Below are 23,733 nucleotides of genomic sequence, written 5' to 3' on the forward strand. Positions count from 1 at the left end.
TTTCTTCCTTCAGCCTTCACATGACTTCCTCTGATGGCTGGGCTCGAAGAGGAAGACGGCTGGCGCCGAGTGATTCTTCTTTCACCAGTGTTTCTTTAGTGAGTCAGGCTGATTTAATTTTAATCAGCCGAGGCAGCAGAGCGGTGGTTCTCAGCCCTGGCTGCACTTTAGAATCACCTGGAGTGTTTTAAGATCCTGATGCGTGGGTCCCACCCCAGTCCGATGAAGTCAGAATGTCTCCGGGTGGAGCCAGGTACCAGGACTTTTAAAAAAGCTCCCCAGATTATTCTAACTTGCAGCCAGGCCTAAGGTCCACTGCAGTTTTGTGAAACACCATCTCTCCCAAGCTTTCCCAATGATAAGAATCACCAGGGGCACTTGTTAAGACTACTGCTTTCCAGGATTCTCCCCAGACCACCCTATCAGAGAAGCTCCAAGGGCCTGGGGGCTGTCTCTTTAACGAACACTCTGGATGATTCTCCTAGGCAAGCTTGGGACACACTGGTCAAATGGCCTCTGTGACCTCTGGGATTGAATTCTAGCTTCACAACTTAAGTTGACATCAGGGAAGTTTCTTAAACCTGTTTCCTCATCTTTAAAATGGGGGGGGGGTAATAAGAGCATCATTCTCAGGGGATTGCTGAAGCGTACAGAGTAGACTCATGTAAAGTGCTCAGCACAATGCCAGGAACACAGCAAGTGCTCAAAGAATGTAACTTGCCACCCCCCCCTCATATAAGGTGGGGTTTCGGCAGCTGTATCTAGCAATGCACTTATGTTTGGGTCCTGCCTCCCTGTAAATAAGAGACCACAGCTACCATTTACTTCTAAGCTTCTTGAACCTCTGATATTATACTCTACATCTCAACAGTCTCACTCTTATTGACTGAAGGGTGATTATTGACTTAATCTGCTATCATTAGTGTCTGTTGAGGAAGTCCTGGGATTTGCTTCCACAAAACATCACAATTGGGCTTTTTAAAACAATTTCACAATTGGGTTCTTAAGAAAAAAATGAGGGGATAGAGGAAGTGACCAACTCCAAGTATCATATAAACAAATCAGGTTGGAATCAGAAGACACCTTAGATCATGTAGTCCAACCTCCTCACACCACAGCCAGGAGGTAGAAGGCTTTTCATTTCCAGCACACTGACACCAACTCAGAGGGAGAGAAATTGAGGCATCTATAAACCAAGGCAGAGACTCAAAGTAATTTGGCACAAAGAAGAGATGGAAAAATGACCCCATGAAGGCATCCAGCATTCCTCAAACATTTTATAACACATGTGGATTTAAGTGCACCCCTACGTGTGTGTGTGCGCGCGCACACACACACACACACAGTAGCCACCAGCCCCCTTGCTATTCCTGTATGGACAGTTGCTAAACAAAAATGAAGCTGTCACTGAGCTCTGGAAAGAGCATTTCAGAGACCTTCTCAGTTACAACAATTACTGAGGAACACGTTTTCAACTCTATCCTGTGATATCAGACAAAAGAATCTGCAAAATCCCTCTGATTCTTGACAAGGTGCAGAAAATCATCAAGCGACTAAAAAAACAAGGTATCTGGAGCCCATGGAATTTCTGCTAAATTTTTCCAAATTAGGTGAAGAGAAAGACATAATTGCTCTCCCCATTCTCATTCTGAGGATCTGAAATGCTGAAAAAATTCTTGGGTGACCCTATGAATGCTGTGATTATGATCATTAAAAGTTTTTACTGGTTATAAAAAATCTACTTTGTGCAAATTTTACAAGAATTGGAAAAAATATAGAAAAGCATAAAGAAGAAAATTAAAATCACCTCTAAATCAACCACCAGAATAGCTGCTAATACTTTGGTATATTTCCTTCTAGCCTTTTCCTGTGCATATTTAAATGTTTGACAAAGTTGGGACCATACCATATCAAGTTTTATATTATGCTTCTTTCCCTTAGTTATGATATTAGAAATAATTCCCCCATGTCCTTAAATATTCTTTGAAGAGAATTTTTAATGATCACATAGTATTTTATCATGTTGGTATTCCATAATTTACTTAACCATTTTGTTAGTAATAGATAATAAAGTTGCTTCTGGTTTCTTGCTATTATAAAAAGGTGCAACAAATAGCCTTTCACATACATTTTTGACGATATATTTCTGATTATGTCCCTAGGGCAGAGTTATAACAGCTGAATTAGAGTCAAAGAGTATGCATATTTTTAAGGTGCTTAGTACCTTTTGACAAATTTCTTTCCAGATTTTTGAACTCCTACTAGTAGGTCATGAAAATATCCACTTCACCACATCTTTGCTGACACTGAGTATTATAATCTGTTTAAGTTTTCGCCAGTTTTGTTACTGAAAACTACATCTGGATTTTATGCTGTATCTTGAAAATCCTAGGTAGTTGTATGTTACTTTCCTATCTGTTGGCCATTTGCATCTTCTGTTTTTGTGAATTATTGGTTGTGATTATTTTAAGAATTCATATACAGAGTGAAATTACACATATTACCTTATAGGAAATTCCTGCCCAGGACCACCCTTGAGCTTTCTCCTAGCATCTCACTGTGGCTTTAAGTCATGTAGACTCAGACTCCTAAGTGGTTACTTTCACTTCTTGCCAATGGCAAGAATTCAGAAACCATAATCCTATTCTTTTTTACCTTATCTGATTTCATGAAAGTCTCTGCCTTACTCAAATGATAGCTATTGCTGGAAGATACTCATCATTACAAATGTCCACCCAAACATGTCAACATTTATTTTCTCTAGGATGCTCTACGGTAGAAACCTTTGATAATGTGTACATTTTCAGCCCCTTCAAGGTCACCACTAAAGTCAAACAAGGTTGGGTTTTCGTTCCAATGCTCCTTGACATTTCTTTTTCTGATGGTAAGTTATGTCACTAACCATCTTCTAGCATGAAGTTAAATCAGTCAGTGGACAGTAAATCTCTGCTGACTCTGAGGGAGAAGTAAAACCCACTCTGATCTAATCAAATCTAATCATCAAGCTCAAAAATGCTGCTGCCGCTGCTTTAATTTCAGGAACAGATCTTCACACAACTGTCAACATCATTACCAAAACACATCAGAAAATTGGATGAAGGTACAACATGTAGACAATCATAATCCCCCATCATCAATCTCTAGCAGTCCCCAGTTGACAATTCAGATTAGGGGTGAGCCTCCAGGGGACACACTTTGTAAATCAACTTCACAAAAGAGCAATATTAACCCTAGAAGCACCTTCACCGTGCAAATTCAGGTGCTGGCCAACCGAGAAATAGGAATGCAAACAGTGACTCAACATTTGAACAGAGTGTATGGTCTCGCCCATCTGCTATGGATGGCATGCCATAGACAACTAAGGGTTGCAGGAAGTGGGAGACTTGTTGCTGTGAAAAGGTTTTCAAGTACACTGAGTAAATGAGCAAACAACTTTTGACAAGCAAAAGCCAAAAGCATTGAGCAATGGTGACCAAGAACAATTCTGCTGGAAAACCATGTGAACCTTCAATTCTAGACTCCTGACATGAACCTTATAGGCTTAGTGTGGTACTGAGCATACTCGGAGAATGGCAGAACAATGCTTTGGAGAATAAATACCAAATGAATGTGAAGCATGCCAAGGGGCAATAGTGATGTCCACCATGTGGAGGGAGCCCAATTACTTGGAGAGTCACGCAGTGTTAGAGCTGAAAGGATCTCTGAATTCATCTCACTCACCCACAAATACTTATTGAGCACCTATGTTGTATCAGGCACTGTGCTCACACTCAAGAAAACAGGTTCAGAGAGGTTAAATAATTTGTCCAAGGTCAGACAGATAGTTAAAGCCAAGACATCCACTGAGAAGCTAGCATTTCAATTTTTTATGACAAGAGACAGAAAAAGAATGTTTGACAGAAATGAGTTACAGAACAAATAAATAATCCAAGACTGTCTTGAAGCCTGCCAAAAGTAGAGATTCTTCTCTCTCCCCCCTTGTTGTGCTGTGATCTTTTGATCACAAAGAGATGGAAATTGTAAGATACCAAGAGACAGAAGTCAATTCTGAAAGCTTCACTCTTCCTTTTATTCCCTATCAAAAGAAACACCAAAAATGACCACATTTCTCTTGACTCTTGCCTGAAAGTGGGATTCTCCAGTTGTCGGGATGGTCCAGGACCCTGGCCCTGGCAATGGCATGGAGGTGGGTGATGGCGGATCTATCCATTCCTCATTTGACTGAGTGTGGACCCAGCTCACAGTCCACAGGTGATGTGGCAGGTAACTACATCAAGGTGGGGTGGGGGTGGGGGGCGGGGTGTTCTCCCCACCCTAATGTTTCAATGTGGGGCCCACAGTGTTCCCCTCATTATTGTTTTGGGAAACTAAAGGGCAAGGCTTTCCCTAGTCTAAGAGAAACTTAAAAAGGAAGGAAGCATGATGCCTACATAAGAGGCTAAAGCAGGATTTGCCGATGGATTCTGTGTTCTGTTGTTTCAGATTCGCAGCCCATCCTTAGGCAAAGGACACACGTTGTGCTTAAGAACAACAGACAGTAGCTGCTGCCTGTTACACCTCATCTGCTTCCAGTGTGAAGGGGAAAATCCTTACCTGGCTGTGTGTGGGGATGTGTGGTGGATTTTTCGGGGAATGTTCTCAGGCTCAGAAAGATATCTCAGATTTTCCAAAGGGTCTTTAAAACGAAGTCTAATTTTTAGGCTTAGAAACATGACTCCACCATGGAGTGTGACTCTTAGATAATGAGACAGGCTATTTAATAAAGGTACCAGAATATATCCAACCAAATGAATATCCTCTCCCTTCTGAGCGGTCATCCAGATATGCCAGATATGTATCCCAAGGCTTCTGCCATTGTTTTCGATACTTTGGGGACTCCCTGGAGAATTTTCTTCAAACTGATGCCACATTATTTGGAATAAGCACAATGGTGGCAGATCGTCATCCTGTCAGGCTGGATTTTATTTTTGGAAACAGTCAAAGGGCTTTTTGGCATTTGTAGCCAACTCTGGTGAATAATCAGCTGATTGAGCTGGTAATGCTGTTTTGGGTCCAAATTGAGGCATAGTTATGAAGTCACATGTTCTTTTGTGGCATGGAAACAGCCCTCCAAGGCCATTTCGACTGTGGAGGCCCAGCACTGTTTGAGCGATGGCAGCACCACTGGACCAGGTGTGTGACCTTCCAGCAGGCCACCGAGAAGAGGACAGCACTAATTTGGATGTGTGATGCTCAGTGGGGTTCTTTGGTGATACATAATAGAAATGACTCTGCCTAACTTATGTGAGAAGGTAATTGACTGGCAGTCTATCGGGAGTTGCTGGTTCAAAGGGCAGTCCGAAGGGCCAGGCTCAGAACAGACAGCTTCAGAAGGAGCTGGAACCCTCCGACAGCCTAGCTCAGGGGCAATAGTGAAAATGACTAAATTCCAAACGTTTCTTCCATCATTGCATTGTTCTGCCCCAAAATGACAGTGTCAGGGGAGATTCCAATTGGATATGCTTAGGGCTTGTGCCCACCTCTTGGCTCTACCCCTTGGCATCTGATGGAAGAAGCTGCAGGGATCTTTTTGGCTTCTGTAGAGTGAGGGCAGTATTCCTTGATTACTGTTTCTCCAAAACTGCCCACAAAAGAAGAAAAGCAATTTCCCATGAGGAAGGAAGAATAGTTTTAGGAAAAGGGAGTAAATACTAGGCGCCCCAGAATGACAAACATGAACCACAGTAAGTCCTGCTATTATTATTACTAATTCTGCATGTTAGGTATAATATTAAGTTTTGCTCTATTTGTCAACATTTTTGTCACTTTGTAAATTACATTGGCTTAATTAGCCATCTCCAGTTACATACGCTTATGGAAGTTTGCCCCCTTATCTACTGTCACCTAAAAAACATGTAGGTCTACCATCTGGTCCATATTCTCCAGAGGAGAGATCCTCCTTCTTCAGAGCACTGATGAGTCCAGGGGACAAGTTCTGTTCTCCTCTTCCTAATGATGAGAGCAGGCGTGCTTCTTGTCTGCGTGTATGGCTGCCATAGCCACATGGGGCAGTCATATGAGGCCACATAATGAGGCTGTGACTTTGGACAAGCTGGGCATGAACGAGGACAGGCTTTGGTCTACCCAAAGGTGCATCTGCCACTGCAAAGTGTCTAGGTTTCCTGTGCAGACTGAATGTGCATGCTCCCAAGAAAACCAGCCCCAGCCTGGGCAGGGGAAAAAACCACCCCCCAAACTCTGCGCACAGAAGGAAGGCGATGCGTATGTACTGAGACCATCATGAACAGGCCCTGAGGCTCTAGGGAACTCATGTGACCTTACTGTCCTTGGCCAGCAAGGGGCAGAAGCACACAGCTCACTACCTTCCTGTTGAGTCTCTCCAGGAAGTTCTTCCAAGGCAGAACACCTGAAGAGAGCCACAAAAGTTGCCCTCAGCGCTCTGAAATGCTGTTTGTGGAGGCTCTGAAAGCTATCAAAGCTTCAGCAAGTAGGGAAGGGGTGGGCTCTGGGAGAGAGCGACTACGAAGGCAAGAAGAGGCTGTCACATCAGCTAGGAGCACGGGTGTCTCATTCATATAAGGCTCAGGAGTAGGGGGAGGGTTGCTTGGGGTGACATGTATAGAGCATGCGGAGACTGAGCCACCTGCCACCACACAGGAGACAGAAGGTGTAGTGATGGAGCCTGAGAGCCTGGGCAGGGATCCTTGTCCCTCTAAGCCTCAGTTTCCTACTCTGTAAAACCAGGGCAAGACCCCTGTTAGGGGTTTCATCAGAGATGATGTACAAAGACCACCCCGGCCAGTGCCCGCATACAGCAGGCATCAATGAAGGGCAGCTCTGCTTTTTTGTGATGCCAACATCCCAGAAAGAGCAGTGTTTTCCAGACTCTGAGATTTCATGGCACAGGACAATTGCAAAAAGCAAACTTTGCAGCACTCACAGGACGGCCAATGTTTTATTTTTGCCAGCTAAGGACAAAAAAAAAAAAAGCCCAAAAAAACAAAACAAACAACAAACCCAACAACTACCACCTATGATATGATACCATAAAAGTATTTTCCAATACCAAAAGAAAGCAAAAGGACAAAATATTAGAATGAAAAATGTTAGTCCTTTAGATGGAATATTTTTAGCTTTATGAAAAAAATTACATCATCCTTATTTAGTTAAGTTTGTGTTGAAGTGAAAACAACTTCATTCCAGACTGGCCTGGCTCAGGAACCAGTGGTAGGAAGGAAAGAATCTGGGCCTTGGAGCCAAATGGGGCATGATCTGCCTCCCAGCTCTGCTTCTTAACAGTTGCCCAACCTTTAGCAAGAGATCAGCCCTGTGGGCCTCACCTTCCTCCTTCATAAATAGGAAATCATAGCATCTCCATAAATGAGAATACGTGTGAAGGGCAAACAATGTTTGGTAGATAGTAGGTGCACATGAAATGCTAATGCCAGATCCTCCCCAAATTTGAGAAGACTGGATCACTTCTATTTTAGAGATCATTAGCATATTAAAAAATAAATACTTAAAATAGGGTTAACAAAATCATTCACATAGTTGAAAAATACTCACATTAGAACAAAATATTTGGAACACATCTACACACAAACACACATGCAGTGCACCCAACAAAAGCATGAATCTTTGTGAGGGTGAGGTTGGGTCCCTGTAGACCCTCTGCCCCCATGATCGACCCTGGTTAACTCCTTCCTAAGCCACGTTCTCACAGATAACACAGGCCGAGAATTCCATGACACCAATATTACTCGTCTCTCTTCTCTTTTGTTCTTTTCCCTTGACTGGAATTCACCTGGAACATTTATCCAGACTTCTCTACCTTTAGTTCATAATTCTGAGCATGCAAATTTTCTTGGAATTCTAGCTGGTGTCTTTTTTGCATCACTGGATCTCAATAGGTTTCAAAAGGACTAAAATTGCGGGTTAGAAGGGAAGATAAACGGGTGCTGAAGTGGGTGGTTTAACTGAAGTATTCTAGGGCAGCCTGAAAAGCGGAAGGGGTCTGTGCCTGAGACCTTTGGGGGTGGTAATGAAGGTGTGCCCCCACAAGGCTGTGCAAGATTTTCCCAAGAGGCATGAGTGCATGTGTGCACGTACCTTATTTCTCGACAGAAGTTAAAATTTCCCATTTCTTTGTTTATTGTTACCTGCCTCATTAGAATGTCAGTTCCATAAGAGCAAGAACTATAAATCTCTTGGCTGCCTTTGTGTTTGTAGTGTTGATGACAGGCGTGGGCACACAGTAGGTGTTCAATGAATGTCTACTGAATGAGTGGCTGTATCAAGGTTGATTGTTCAGCACTCTCCTCTCCTGGATCTAGGAACAGACCCCCTTATATCTGGAGGATCAACCCTTTCTCCATTCCCAACCAGATGATTTCCTGAGCCACAGGGAGGAGTACATGGCCACCCAGAATTCCTTCTTTGTAATTGGAGTTTTCTTTCTAGTGGTTAGGTTAGGAAGCTATATGCCCAGAAGTTGCTGGTAGTTGAGGTGCCACAGTCTGGGAGAAAGATGCTCTGAAATAATTAGGCTGACAGGCCAAGGTACAGATGCAGGGATGAGAGGCACAAAGTTAGAGAGAATGATTCTAGCTGTGTTTGGGCTCTGGCTCCTGTCAGTCCTGATGTCCCCCTGCTGCCCCTATGCCTGCTTTCTCGAAGCTTGGTCAATCAGATTTTCTTTGACTTATGTGAGTTACCCCAATATGCTTCCACTAGATCTTCTTTTCTTTGGTGGGGAGGAAGATAAGTTAGCAAGGGTTAGTTTCTATTGTACAATCAAAAGAGTTCTGACTGATCCAGTTGGTTAAAGATGAGAATTGACCAGAAAGTAGCACTCAGGTGTTTGCTGACAGGTATGCCTTGAGAGATCTCATGGGTGAATGTCCAGTAAGAAATGATGGTGATGGTGGTGGTAGCTGAGAATTGAGTACTTTCCATGTGTCAGACACCGGACCGAGCATTTTGCATCATTATTCTGTTTAACCACTGCTAGACTGCTATGATGAAATAAATGATTAGTTATTATCATCTCCACTTCACAGATGAGGAAACCAAAACTCACAGAAGTTAGGTAACTTGTTCTAAGGCCCCACAGCGAGAAAGAGAAGATGCTGGAGTTTATAGTGCAGGTTTGCATGACTCCACCGTTTCCCTTCTATGCCTTGTGCACGTTTTCTCTCTCCTCTTTGTCTCTCACTTCTGCGTTCTCACACCCTTTCTCCATCTCTTCCCTGAAGTCTCTCACTCTCCTCCTTTCAGTGACCCTTCTCTGGCTCCTTTAACCCCATTTTTTTTTGACAGTACATGAGCACATATTGGTTTTCAACTCTTTTCAAATATGAAGATACCTTTTTAATGTTAAAAAAAATCTCCACATGACAGTAGCTGTGCTTTAGTGTCTATTGATAAAATGCCCATGCACAGATGGATCCTCAGATGCCTTGTAATAACTCTGTGACCTCTAGGTTGGCATCTGTTACCTTCAAATATGTGAGAATCCATATAACCATCCCTCTTACTGCTACCTGCTTGGTTTATTACAATATAGAAAAGGCTTATAAATGCTACTATAGAGCTCTTTTTTTCGCTCACCCTCTGCCTTAAGGCTACTAATTTCTTCTGAAATGTGGTCTTTTTGTCTCTCCTTTAATATGTTTAATTATTTAAGAAGGCATGAACTTACATTTTATATATCATCTCTTGATTATTCAGGGGCTGACTAATTCATGGATTGCCCCAGTCATGTCCTTCTCTTTTCTATCCCCATTTGTTTTATCATTCTACTTCTTATTAGCATCTTTTAGTAAGAATGGACAGTGGGAATGAGAAATGATTCTGGTTACAAATTATGAGTTCTGATAAAAGATTTGGTTGGAGGGAGCTGAAATGCTTTCCCAAAGTAAGAATTTCTTTAATTCATCAGGCATATTGATTCTCCCTGAGCTCAGTGAAGGCGGGAGTTACTCCCATTCACTACTAACCTCCAGGGCTCAGCAAGGTGCCTGGCACATAGAAGCTTACTTTTAAAAATTGTAGAATGAGTGAATAAGAGCTGGATAATGGAATAGGGGTACATAAACTTTTTCCTGGGTGGGACATTGATTTATAGGAAATGAAGTAAAATACAAGACAACTTATTTCAGGTTTGCATGTCTGCAGACAGCACAATATAAAAATGTTGAAATGTCTGTGTTAAAATTAACAACACAGGATATATATTTCTAATTAAAATGCAAAAAATATTCCACAGTGCTGTGTTATCCCATTGATGGAAAAAGGCATAGACAGAGACACACACAGATGAGGGTTGGTCCAGGTAAACTGCTACTGTTATGTTAGGCATTAAATAAACATAATCACCCCTAACACACCAACAACTGAGCATTTAGTATGTGACAGGTGCTGTGCTAAGCAATTTATATGCCTTATATCATTTGTCTTCACCACAGCCTAGGATGTGTTATTATCCGATAGGCATCAGAAAGTTACCAGTGTCCCCTGAAAGGTTTTTTTAGCTTTCTAGCTCTGTGAACCAAAAATGAACTCATCTACTTTTTACTTCTTAGTTTTTAAATTGAATATTTTCAATTTTCAGTTTTAATTGAATATTTTCCAACATTTTTCAAATGTTAGATACATTTGAAACTTAGATTTTAGATATGCCCTTGGAAACTCTAAGATATCTGTTATCTCACTAGCTCTTGCTTTCTGAAGGCCACTCAAAATTGAAATTAATGAGTTGTATGGAAAGGAAACTTTTATAATGAGACTTGCCATACTTTTCAAAGTCTTCCTAATTTGGGGAAACAAAAGGGTTTGCATGTAGGGATGCAGTGGGGGAATGACATAGTTCAGCCTGTGGACTTGCTCCAGGGCTCTGGTGCTGTCCAGGAACCAGGTGCTGAAATGGCTTCACCAAGGCCTTCCCAGGCCAGCCCAGATGGAACAAAGGCTGATGGGAAGTGAGAGAGTGAAGCTTTGGCTATAGCCTGGTGTAGCCACAGCTTCCCAGGACAAGGAAGCAACTTGAAAAAGTACTGGAAGAACTAGAATTATGGCCCATTTTGTTTGTAGGGAATTGGGAGGAATGACTGCCTCCTTCTTCTTCCACACTTTGCTTTATGTGGCTTGGAGGGAAGAATACAGACAACAGATTACTGATGAAAAAGTAAATGTTTAAAAGAAAAACAAGGTTGGAATTTGTATGACTGGTTAGTGGTGCATTCTAGAGAATTTCACTGACTTTGAGCTGTTAGACAGGAACCAGGAAGAACCAGGACTAGAGGCTCAATGATGCTGTCAGTTTCTTGGGAGTACTCTGTCAACAAACAATTATTGTGGTTTAATGAAAGGGAAATGAACACAGGGACCTTGGCTATAATGAGTAACAGAAGATCAAACCTGTGACACCGTAGTGGAATTCCATACAGGGGAGAAAGAGCCTTATTACTACAACCTCAGATGAAATTCAGTGTTGACAGGAAACTGGAAAAACTGGAGTATTCACTGGGAAGATACACCTGATAAATGTGCCAGCCATGGAGTGAGTTTCTTTTCTATAGCTCATATGATATTCTGCTCTGTTATTTCCATATGTGCCTTATCTTTCTTACAAGAAAGATGGTTTGAAGGAAGGGACTATATTCTTGTATCTGCCAAAGAACTGAGCACACAGCTATGCACATGTAAGGTAGGCATGTAGGATATTTTTATTGAATTTACTGATGTTGCTCTCATGACTAAGGTCCTTGAATCAATCACTTCTGAGTATACCTAATGTTTATTATTTTCATTAACTCTCTTACCCAAGACCCTCCATCCATCCATAAGACCCCTGCTTATTTCATGTCATTCATTCACTGAACACTGACTACATGCTAGGCACTATCGGTGCACAGATGGAAAAGAGAAAGTTCCTGCCCTTAGCGGTTAGCAATTTGATGTGAGAAGGGAAATTTTAAAAAGAATCCTTGATACAAGTGTGTATATACAACGTTTACTGCTTAGTTAAATAACATTGTGATATTTCTTTGGTTTGAGTTACCCTCTCAATCCTACCACCTGGCAAAAACTCCTTCAGAAACATAAGTTAACACTGATCACAGATCATCAACTGTTCTTATGTATTCTTGAGGATCTTCTCTTTGACTAGATAGCCATAGGGTCTATTTTGGGACTAGGGATGGTTATGGTCTGGTTTGCAACACAGCATCAGACAGGGTGCTTGCTCTAGCCTGCAAAAGGGCTGCTTTGTCTAGATTTATAAGTCATTAGTTTTGGCATAAGAAAAGTCACTCTAGAAAAAAGACTCTAGAGGAAAATTTATTGGAGGTAAAAAGGTGCTTCCAGAACTGAAGTAGAGGTGCAGGAGTCCCATAGGTCTGGGAGTCTCAGGGACAGGAATCAGGGCCTTAATGCCCCAGGATTCTCTCCTCTTTTTCTCTCTGAGTTTCATCTTTATTCTCTCAGGTTCCTCCATGGGGTGGGGGACGTGGATATATTCATAGTAGTTTGCTGATATATCCTTACAACTCATGATCCAAGAGCAAGTTAGAGCTTTCCTTCTTTGATTCAGGATGGAAAATCTCAGTCCAATCTAAGACTGATTGGACAGTCTTAGGCCACAGGGAACCCCAGACTATTGACTGGCAGCCCCACAGGATCCTGTGATTAGAATATTTCTCCAGAGGAGAGGGAATGTTTATCCCAAAAGAAGGAACAAAGGTGGTGTGGAAATCCAAAGAGAAGATTTTGCTACCCTATTCTACATGACCAATGCAATGCTGCTCTCCAGGATAGCTCCCAACCAGGGAGAATCCTCATTAGCCTGTTTATCTTCCCATTGCCCATTCATGGCCAGCATACAGAGCGTCTACAGCACTAGGGCATATCAAAACACACTGGGTAGCTGTCCATGAGTTCATATGGCTGTAACTCTACTCTATAAACAATACAGAAAGATGGCTGCTGAGGGGGAAGGAGGTCCTTTTTGATGTATAGTCACACATTTCCTTGGTTGGCATAGCTAAACACTGGTGACTTTGATGGTATCATCTATGCTGGAGATGACTTTGATCTTGACTCTTCCTGCTCCTTCAGAGAGGCACAGTCCAAGGGTCTGGCCTGACTTCCTGAGTGCCTGTGGCTTACTGAATGTGCTTCTCTCCCCCCACACACATCCTTACCCCTCTCCATCTCACACCCAAATCTCCCATGCTGTAGAGCTCTTTCTATTTTGCAAGAAGTGAGTTTAAGCATCTCTGAGCAGGTAAGGGGAGAACCTCTTAAATACTATTTCCTTTAGCTGTGCATACCCTCCCAAGTCCTCTTAGTAATAGAAAAAGAAGCTTTGGAGATCCTAAATCATCGACAACTCCAGACTTCTGTTTCATCCATATGATAGACTGCTGAAGGACCCTATCACTACAAAACAAGTAGGTTCCAGATACAACATATTTTTAAGGTATTACTGGGCTCACAAAGTTAAGGGAAATCTCTAAGAACCACTACTCCACAGAAAAAGGGAGTCAAAACTATATCTGGCAGCAAGGACCTAAACAAATGGGAATAAGGGGCTCAGAGCACTGTGAAGAGTATTACTAACTCTTGAGCTGGCAGCATAGTGAGGATGGTGAACCTTAGAATCCTACATTAACCCAGGACTCTTGAAGAGAGCTAGTGTTCCCACTTAAGAATACTGCCTTTAGACAATCACAATAACAACAATAATAATCATAAGTGGTAGGGTTTGCCAAGGGCAAGCTTGGCAGGAAGGGGTGCTTAAGAGTTAAAGAGGAATAAAGTCCTTGTAATGTTATGGAAGGGAGTTAAGATCATTTTAGAGTTTGTTAAGTTAAATATACATCATAAAATTTCAAAAGAAGCCACTGAAAGAACAGAAGAGGGTATAAATCCCAAATCAATTAGAGGCAAAAAACAGGATTTAGAAAACAAGTATCCCCCTCTCTCTTCTCCCCACCCAAAGCTCCTCAATCAATCTTTTAAAAAGCAAGAAAGGAAAAGAAGCATTGCACACATGAAAATTGAACAAATGAGGAAACAAGTTTAAACATATTAATGTTCCCATTAAATGGAATGGACTGAACTCATCAGTGAGAGGATAGACTTGGTTAAATAGTTAAAAAAGAAACTTAAGCTATATATATGCTGCACACAAGAAACACACCTAAAACATAAGGATTTTGGAAAGTTCAAAGTAAAAGGATGAAAAAAGATGTTCCTGGAAACCACTAACAAAAAGAAATGGAATAGTTATAATATTAGCTATATTAATTATATTATTATATGTAATAATTATAACCATATTAATATTATAACTAATATAAAATGTTAGAGGGCATAATAATAATATTAGGCCAAAAGCATAGTTAGGAATAGATGGGGTCACTTCATAATAATGTCTCCATTCACCGGCAAAATATATGAATTTTTAAGATTTATTGTGGTCATCATTTTGCAATACATACAAATATTGAGTCATTATGTTGTAAACCTGAAACTTATGTTATGTGTCAATTATATTTGAATAATAAAAAAAGAATTCTAAAACTACACCTAATAAAATGGACTCAACATAAAGCAACACAGAGTTACGGAAAGAAATGGACTACTGCAGTAGGAGGTTTCAAACCAAACCTCTCAGTTGTTAATGAGCAAAAAATATTAATAAAGACTATGATTTGAACAACATAATTAACACATTTAATTTAGTGGGCAGATGTAGAATAATAGTTCATCTTTCACCATCTCTATAACTTTCAGCAGATCTCTGGGCCTCAGTTTCCTCATGTGCAAAATGAGACAATACTATCTACAGCGCTTTCATCAAATCTAAGGTGTCATCAGTGTGATAAGACTCACCATTATTGTATGTATCTCTAGGAAAGAAAAAACTTCCACTCTACTGCAAGCTGCCAATTGTAGGTCACATCCCAATTTTAGTGATGCTAAAATGTGAAAAAAAATGTGTGACGGAGGCTCAATTAAATACTACATGTCATGTGGATTGCTGTGATGACTAAAATGAGATGCTGTAAGTACAATACAAGACGCAGGTTGTTCGCCCTGCCCCTTCATAACTTCCCTCTGCAAAACAGCTGAGGGTAAACAAGGGGAGGGCGTGGCAAAAATCCCAACTGGGGACTATTTTAGCTTTTCACATCATTGAATGTTTTCCTAGGTATCGGCACCTCAAAACTAACTACTTCTTCAGAGGGAAGATCAACTTATAACCATAGCATTCTTGAAAGAACATGACTCACCAGGTCAGTTGCAATGGGGAGAAGGGGTGAGGAAAAATGCGAGAGGGAGGCAGGGGTCAGACAGGCTCCCCAGAGCAGAAGTGATGCTGGGAGTGAAAATGGCAAAGAGAAGTGTAGATGTGTTTGGGGGAGGGGGAGGAGGGAGAGAGCAGTGCCCTTGCTGCTGTAGGGGTGTAAGGGTGGGGAGGCTCGGCTGCCCCTCCAGCCTGCCCTGTGCCTGTGACATCTGGAGGCTGGAGTGGGGTGAGGAAGGCCTTCTACCCAGCCCAGCACTTAGAAGACAGGAGAGGAGAGACTTCAAGTGACTGGAGACAGGGCATACATCCACTTTCTGAATGGATGAAAAACTCAGACTACTAAAAGTAGCTTTGCCTTTTTCAGCAGAGGCAATTTTAGGGTCTTAATGATATTACTATTTTGGAATGGCTTTTTATAAATATTCTTCACTATGTGAAAATCAGTTTTTTGTTAAAATGCTTTTTTTAAAAAAATTACTTTTAAAACAAACAAACAACAAAATCCAAGTAAGCCTAAAGCTGTCTTTGACCTGGAGAGGACATTGCCCCCTCGTTACATGGACTGGCATGCTACCTGTCCTTCCAGATGCCACCCGTATGCCCCCTCAAAGGCCTTTGTGATTCTCACCTGGAAGTGCTCTCTGCCCTGGCCGACCTCTTGCTGACCTCCTTGAACCTGGAATGCTTGCATCTCTCTAGGGGTGCAAGTCGCCTCTGACCTCACCCAGTTTGAGTGTATTGTCCGACCACTGGGCAATGAGACCTTTGAAAGCTCTGAATCCCTCTCCCCACCTCCAACCATCCAAGACACCAGCTGTCAAACAGTGAACTGCCTGGTGAATTAAGGTGATTGATCACTAAGGAACAAAGTGTGCTTTTTAGGGATTCTTCCTAAAACCGCACATGTTCCTAAGACAAGGGATTGTCATTGATTAAAAATCATACTTTCGTTAGTGGTAAACTTCTTTTACTCTTTTAAATACTATGCTTGAGGGTGGTGTATTTATTTTATTGCTATGAAATTGTTAAAATAATACTAGTAAAATTCTCTGAGGTGATGGCCATCTCCTCTCCGAAAAATCACACCAAGCATCTGATGTATTAGTTTCCTATTGCTGCTGTAACAACTCACCACAAACTTAGCAGCATAAAACAATGCAAATTGATTATCTTACACTTCTGTATGTTAGAAGTACATCACTGGTCTGTGTTGAGATCAACATGTTGGTAGGACTACATTCCCTTCTAGAAGCTCTAGGGGTAAATCTATCTCCTTACCTTCTCTAGCTTCTAAAGCCTACCCATATTCCTTGACCTGTGACCCCCTCCCTCCATCCTCAAAGCCAGGAATGGTAAGTTTAAGTCTTTCTCACATCACAACACTATGACCTCCTCTTCTGCTTCCCTTTTTCCACTTTAAAGGACCCTGTGATTACATTGGGCTCACTTGGATAATCTAGGATAATCTCACTATCTCAAGGTCTTAATCACATCTGCACAGTCCTTTTTGCCATGTAAGGTAACATATTCATTGGTTGTGGGGATTAGGACACAACATCTTTGGAAAGCTATTATTCTGCCTACCACACCTTCTGTCACCTCCCTCTGCAGGGGAGGGGGCGGGTAGCCAGGGTAACTGCGAAGGGGCTTCAGACCTTCAGGCTGTCAGGAGAGTGTATGACTTGGTGTATAGGGTGGAATTTTTGCCCACTGCTTCTGGGGAGAGGAAGTTCAGATACAGCAAAAAGCCATCTCTGGAAAACCTGCCATGCACTGCTGAGTAACCTTTTTAGAAAAGTCTTAAAAATGGGTTTAAAAGCCCTGGTTCCTGCTCCAGTTCATGTCTTATTAGTATTCAAAATCAGGGGTAGTCCATGCTTAACCAGAGCAGAAGAGCCGGCACCCCGCAATCATTCTCCCATGATACAAGCGACAATGAATCTTGAGGTTAAGGGTGAACCATTTAAGAAATATATTTTTGCAGACAAGGCTTTAGAGGAAGTCCTCTTAGCAGTTTGAATCAGAAAGTATTGAAGTTCCTCAATCCGGTTTTTACCAGCAGCAGCTCCTTTTCCAGATGTAGAATAGGCCTATTTTTCCTTCTGGGAACTATTAGATCTAAATTGATTAAGTTCAGACCCTGGAGACTATGTGGGTTATATACATAGTAGGGGCTTGAATAGCTGTTGAATTCAATAATCCCCAAATTTACCTTTTATTTCTAGGCTATGAATAAGTAGAAAAAGATTGAGATTGGAAATAGTTTGGCAATATTGATTAAGATCCAAAAACTACATAGCATCTCTGCTTCTTGGTATCTATCCCAGAGAAATATTTGCACATGTGGCTAAGGATGTACAGTACAGTGTTGTTTGCAGTGGTCACGGATTAGGGGCAGCTTAAATGTCACTTGAGGGGTAGGAAAACAGATGTGGTATATCCACACTAAACAACTTAAAAAAATAAGCTAGATCTATATGTATGAACAATAAATATACTGTACAGTGAGAAAAGCAAGTTTTGGAACAATACATATCTGTTTGGCTCTTCCAAAAATGATATAATTGTAACTTACGAACATATATGTAACATAGAAATTTCTCGAAGTACAAACACCAAACTGAAGACAACTGTTATTCTGGGAGAGGACTGGCATGTGCTTGGAGCAGGGGTTGCTAAAGATGAATTTTTACTTTCACCTATATTGTGTGAATTTTTTGGTAACAAAACACAGGTACATGTTATCAAATTGTAAGATATATTTTAAATTAAAAGAGAAAGATAAACTGAACTGAATGAAATAACCTAATGTTTTAAAGTTGTCAAAACTGATGGTCAAATCCATTAAAATGTTTTTACAAAGCAACACTTAGGACAGAAAGTTCAAAACTCTTTTTCCTATTTTGTTAAAAGTGTACATGTATATATACACATAGACTACGATATCTAAACATATTTATATGGATACTACATCTACCTATCTATCTACCATCTATCATACACATGATATATATCTAGATATGCTGCACGCATCTATATATACTTACAGTAAAATGCATAAATATTGCTTTGGTTAAATCATAGATAAATATCTCATTCTTTATCATTGTTCTTATTATTTATAATGGCAAAAATATCTCCTATATGATTATGATTAATCTGGTAATTGAATAGGGTTTGCCTTTTAAATAATTCAATTAACTTTAGTAAATTAAAAAGTTTTCTTACACAGTTGCAAAATTAAGGACAAAATGAAACGCTGCTTTATGATATGTAGCATCCCTTTAAATGAAACCCTTCCAAGTGTGAAGAATGTGTTAAGGTTTTATCAAATGAATGCTCTGTGTAGAAAAACTGATCTAAATCATGATTTAAACTTTACAACCACTATGATCTTTCCATTTGAGCAAAACTTCTCTTGGAAACTGAAAGGGTAGGGGGGTTATCTCAGACCTCTGGGGATATCCCAGGAAACAAAAGCTGCCCTAAAGGAATTGTGCAAGATTGACACCAACAGGAATTCCTTTCTAGACGATGTGAGACTGTAGATTTGGTATTTAGTTCCACTGAGGAAAGGGGAAGCTACTGAGCTTTTTACTTACCCAGGGAATGAGTCCTGAAGACCCTCAATGGTCTGTGCGTGTGCGGATGTCTCCGGGGGTGATCAAATCCCCCCTCACCCCGCAGGGAGGAGACTGTGTGTAGAGACCGCAATCAGCACCTGCCGGTCAGCAGATAAGCCCTCCATATGCAGAGGCACTCGCCCAGCTGTGGCAGAGGAGCAGAGCCAGCCCCTTCCCTCCCCCATCCCCGCAGAACAAAGGGCGGTCATTTTCTGCTCCTCCCAGAGTCAGATGCACGCACACACGCCTTCCATCACAATTAACTCAAGAAACTGAAACACAACACAAACTCACCAGCAACATGCTCAAAATCAATACCATCAATACCCAGAACGAGGATACCAAAAAAGCAAAACAAAACAAACCTATTCAAAGAGTAAATACTCAAAGCAACAGGGCTCGAGTCAGACACACTACAAGGTCAACAAATCTAAGACAAGTTCAGGTACAGGGCACCTTATAAACTGAAGAGCTAGCCATTATCCCTGGGGTCGCAAACATAAATGCCTTCAGGGAAAGGTCTAGTGGAAAGGTCTATAAGATAATACAGAGGGGGCCTGTCATGAACTGGACCGCAGGTGCCCCAGGTAAAGGCATTCACATTTAATTTTTTGAAATTTCAACTCTTGCAGCATGATTCTTAAACAGAGTCTACAATCAAATAGAGAAGGAAACAGAGTTAATTATGGGTACAGAATAGATGAAATAGAATAAGAGTCAAAGCCAGAAATGTGGCATGTCCACAGAGAATGAAAGTCAGAGCAGTGATCCTAGCTGTCTTTTATTTGAAAGGATGGTGACCACTTGGTTTATATCTTCAAAGGCAAGAGCAAAACAAAAGTTAAAAGACATGGCTTATTAAACTCTAATATGAGGGATTCAGATTTGTCAAACAGATTCTTGGCATAAATAATTGAGCTAGATTACAAAAAGATTGCACATGTTCTCTTGGAAGGCTTTAAATAAATGGAGCCTCCAAGAACTATAGGTGTGGCCTTATTGGAAGGCAAGGGGTGGACCAAATGACCTCCCAAGGTCCTGATTTAAATATGTCTGCATAGTCAACCCTTGGTTATCCAGTCCAAAGAAGAAGACAGTGACAAATCATCCTACGCTGAAGATAATAAAAAGTTATATTTGTCTTTGGAATGTATTTGGTACTTAAATTAGAATGTGTCTTTCTGATGCTCTGAGAATTCACAATGCTTCACAACAGCCACAAAAAAGCCCTGACCTGGAGCTGGGAGGCTGCCCAATTTCGCCATCCTGTCCTCCATGCAAGCCTTCTCCTTTGCTGGGGGTGGGCAATATCATCTTTCAGAGGAACACTCAGCAGCCCAAGCTTTCTTAGACAGGGCCCACCTGGCTCAACCCTCCCCTGGGATTAAAGAGAACAGTCTTTCCCTGATCTCTGGCTGATTCAGGACGAAGAGTCGGGATGGTGTGGGCTTTGTTTTCAGAGGATGACTCCCAAGTGTTATATAGGACCCACAGGAAGCAGCAAGGTAGACAAGGTTTACTCTCAGCTGACTACAAAGGACGGTCTAGCCTCCCCACCACAGAGGACACAGAAGCAAATTCCTGGGGTTTCTTGAGAGAGAGAGAGGGACTTCATTGAAAGGGAAGATGAAATGAGTGCCCAGCACTTGGAAAGAATGAAGCTGCATGTTCAGGAGACGCAGTACAACCCATGCACGTCAAAGGATGGGTGTGATGGAGAGCTGCACTTGAAGCCAGCGTCCAAGGTGAAGGGAGGGCATGCCCACAGCAGCAACTTGTGGAGGGTCCAGCAGGAGGGAAGGATGGTTGCCCCACCATCCTCTGTCACTCCCAGGGTCTACCAGGGGAGGCTGGTGTCACCTAACAGGAGGCAGGGCCAACTAGAACATTTCAGAAATGCATCGAAGTCATTTAACCAGAGACTCATGGCTCTGGGAGGAATGATTTGATGAGGTGGGCTGCTCCCTGATTCAGAGAGACACTGGACCGTCACAGCACTGAATGCAGACAGGCTGCTTGGCCCCACCCTACTCAGGTCACTCAGGCAACAGGGTCACTACAATCACTTCTGATTTGCCTTTTTCTAGCACACTCTGCTCTTTAGTTTTTCCTTCTTAAGACCCAGAACCGTGCTAATTTAAATGTGGCTATTTAGTTTAAATGAAATAAAATTAAAAATTCAGTTCCTCAGTCACAGTAGCCACATTTCAAGTGCTCAACAGTCCCATGTGGCTAATGGACACCATATCGGACAGCACCAACACAGAACATCTATGTCATCACAGAAAGTTCCACTGGATGGGGCACTTATCCAGACTTCTAGGAGGGTCTAGAATCAGGTACCTTCTACTCTTCACAGGGTAGAAGAAATGAATAAATGGAAGAAGACATGTGCTTTACAAAGTGTCTTTTCTACACATCATCACCCCTGATCCTCACGACTGCCCTGGGTGGTAGGTGGGGGTAGACTTCAATAGGCACCTTATACAGATGAGGAAAGCAGGCACCACATAGCTAAGTAACTTACATGAAGTTCGCAACTATTGAGTGGTATTGTTAGAATTAAAACCAGGTCTTCCAATTCCAAGGTCAGTGCTTTCTACTGTTACATGCAACTGCTACAAATATTGTTACCTGCCAGTGACTTTTTTCAGTGCTGCCATAAAAGCTCGGGCCTCCCAGAATGACGCTGACATGCCCTTGTGTTTTCACTGGTCAGCTGATTTTTGAAGTGATGACAAAACTTTGCACAACTGTAGTTCAGCAGCTTTAGAGTTAGGAAGCCCAGGGGTTCGAATCCTGACCCATCCACATCCTGCTTCATTGACTAGGGCAGGTGGCTTACCATCTAATTTCCTTTCCTTGTATATGTACTTCATAGTGTTGTCAGGAGGATTAAATAAAACAATGCCTCTGAAAAAGGCTTAGCACAGTGCCTGGAATGTATTAGAGATCCATAAATAACAACTATCCATGGTAACTGGCAGAATTGACAATGCACTGGTACATGCAATACCCTATTGAGGCTTCAAGACAAGAAAGCATTATGATTATTCCCCTTTCTCCAGCTGATACACCTGAATCTCAGTGAGTAAGGGATTGACTTAAGGTCATGCAACTAGAAAGCTATAGATCTAGGGCATGAACTCAAGCTATTTGGACTCTAAATCACATGCTTGTCTTTCTACGCAATGTTGCTTCTCAGAAGAGAAGGGAACAGTGGGCACCAAGGCGCGCTTTAGAGGATGTTTAGCTACCCTGAATTCCCATCTTCCTCCCTTCTTTGAAGTGGACAATTAATGTTTTCTTGGTCTTATGGAAGATACTGTGCAAAGGCAGCTTTGAGCATCCCAATCTATCATAATTGTCACCTTTAAGCCACTCCTATGTAGGGATGTCTACACTGGTAAGGAAGTAATGCTTGTATAACTAAGGAAGTTTAAAAACATGAAGAGAATGCCTTGAAGCAGAGTATTCAAATTCTCTTTCTGAAAAACCATCCATGCTCCATCTTCTCCCCGCTATAGCAAAAGGCAAGGACATGGCATACTAGAGCCCCAGCTGAGCCCAGCTGAGACCTATGGGTGGGAATATGTGTTGTTGCAAGCCACTGGCTTTTGGTGGTTGTTACTCAGCCTTATCACAGCAAAAGCTCACTAATACACCTGTCAAACTCAGGGTAGGAGGCACTTACCCTGCCACAACGATCTCAAAATCTCCATCATGGTCCACATCGGTGACTGCCACACCATAGTTGAGCTGGGTGGGGTTGCTGTCATAGTCAGGGGGCAGGACCGAGCTGGTGACTGCAGTGAACATGGGTTCAGCACGCTGGGACCCCTCAATGGGGGGCAGAAACCGCAGCAGCAGCAGGAACAATAACATCCTGAACACCTGAAACCAAAAGTTACGAATGTTACTGCAAGTTCTGATGACCAAACAGCCCAGAGTAGGCACATAAGTACCTTTCCCCCCTGTTCACGGAGGGCTTGGCAATTCCTAGGCTGCCACTTTCCCCTAAGACCTGCCCTAACTACCATGTTTAAGACTGCAGCCTGCCTGCATCACACCTGATCATACTTATCCTGCTCTGCTTTATCTTTTTCCTAGCACCTTTCACTGTGTAACATACTGCGTAATTTACTTATTCATTGTGGTTACTATTTATCATCTGTCTCCCTCTGCTAGAATGCAAGCTCCACCAGGGCAAGAATCTTTGTGCTTTGCTAACTCGCTGGAGCCAAGGACAGGGGCTGACACATAATAGGCACTCAATAACACTTGAGTGAAGGAAGGAAGGAAGGAATGGTCGAGTATAAATATATAAGCATCTCCCATACTCTGAAAGAAAGATTGGGGGAATGTACAAAATAACCACTTTCAAATAGTCCAGGTATGGAGCGAGCCCCCATGAGTACCCTGGTCTAGAACAACAATAGAGGCAGTGAAGGATTATCCTTCTATGGGAGATACCCCAGAGGTAGCCTGGAGTGAGTCTGAGACTTGGCAGGTTCCTCTGGCCAAGGTCCCTCCCTAGGGCAGCTGGCCATCATCTCCAGATCAGGAAGCAGTCAGTTAGGGAATGTATTCCAGCAGGATCTGGCGGGTGGTACATCATTCACTTGGAGAAATTAAACCATTGTGTGCGTGTTTTATTATAAATTAATTATGTATAATCCATTGTATAATTCATTATTATATCTCTAACATAACTCAGGGTGTTGCCGAGCAGCCTGGGGCCATGGGAGCTGGTGACATGCACCCAGGAGACTGATGAGAACGGCCAAGGAGGTA

The 23,733-nt window shown here is 42.0% G+C and overlaps 1 protein-coding gene across 5 annotated transcripts in view; it reads right to left on the reverse strand.

Moving 5' to 3' along the window:
* The window catches only part of CRTAC1 (cartilage acidic protein 1), a 154,255-nt gene that overhangs the window by 113,160 nt on the left and 17,362 nt on the right, over positions 1-23,733 (reverse strand). For all 5 annotated transcript variants that reach the window (XM_027062782.2, XM_027062776.2, XM_027062778.2 and 2 more), the window contains exon 2: positions 22,634-22,833. In XM_027062782.2, the coding sequence (XP_026918583.1) occupies positions 22,634-22,833 (200 nt within the window). The remainder of the gene's footprint in view (positions 1-22,633; positions 22,834-23,733) is intronic.

This window comes from Acinonyx jubatus, chromosome D2 (assembly GCF_027475565.1).
Source record: "Acinonyx jubatus isolate Ajub_Pintada_27869175 chromosome D2, VMU_Ajub_asm_v1.0, whole genome shotgun sequence".
Lineage (NCBI taxonomy): Eukaryota > Metazoa > Chordata > Mammalia > Carnivora > Felidae > Acinonyx > Acinonyx jubatus.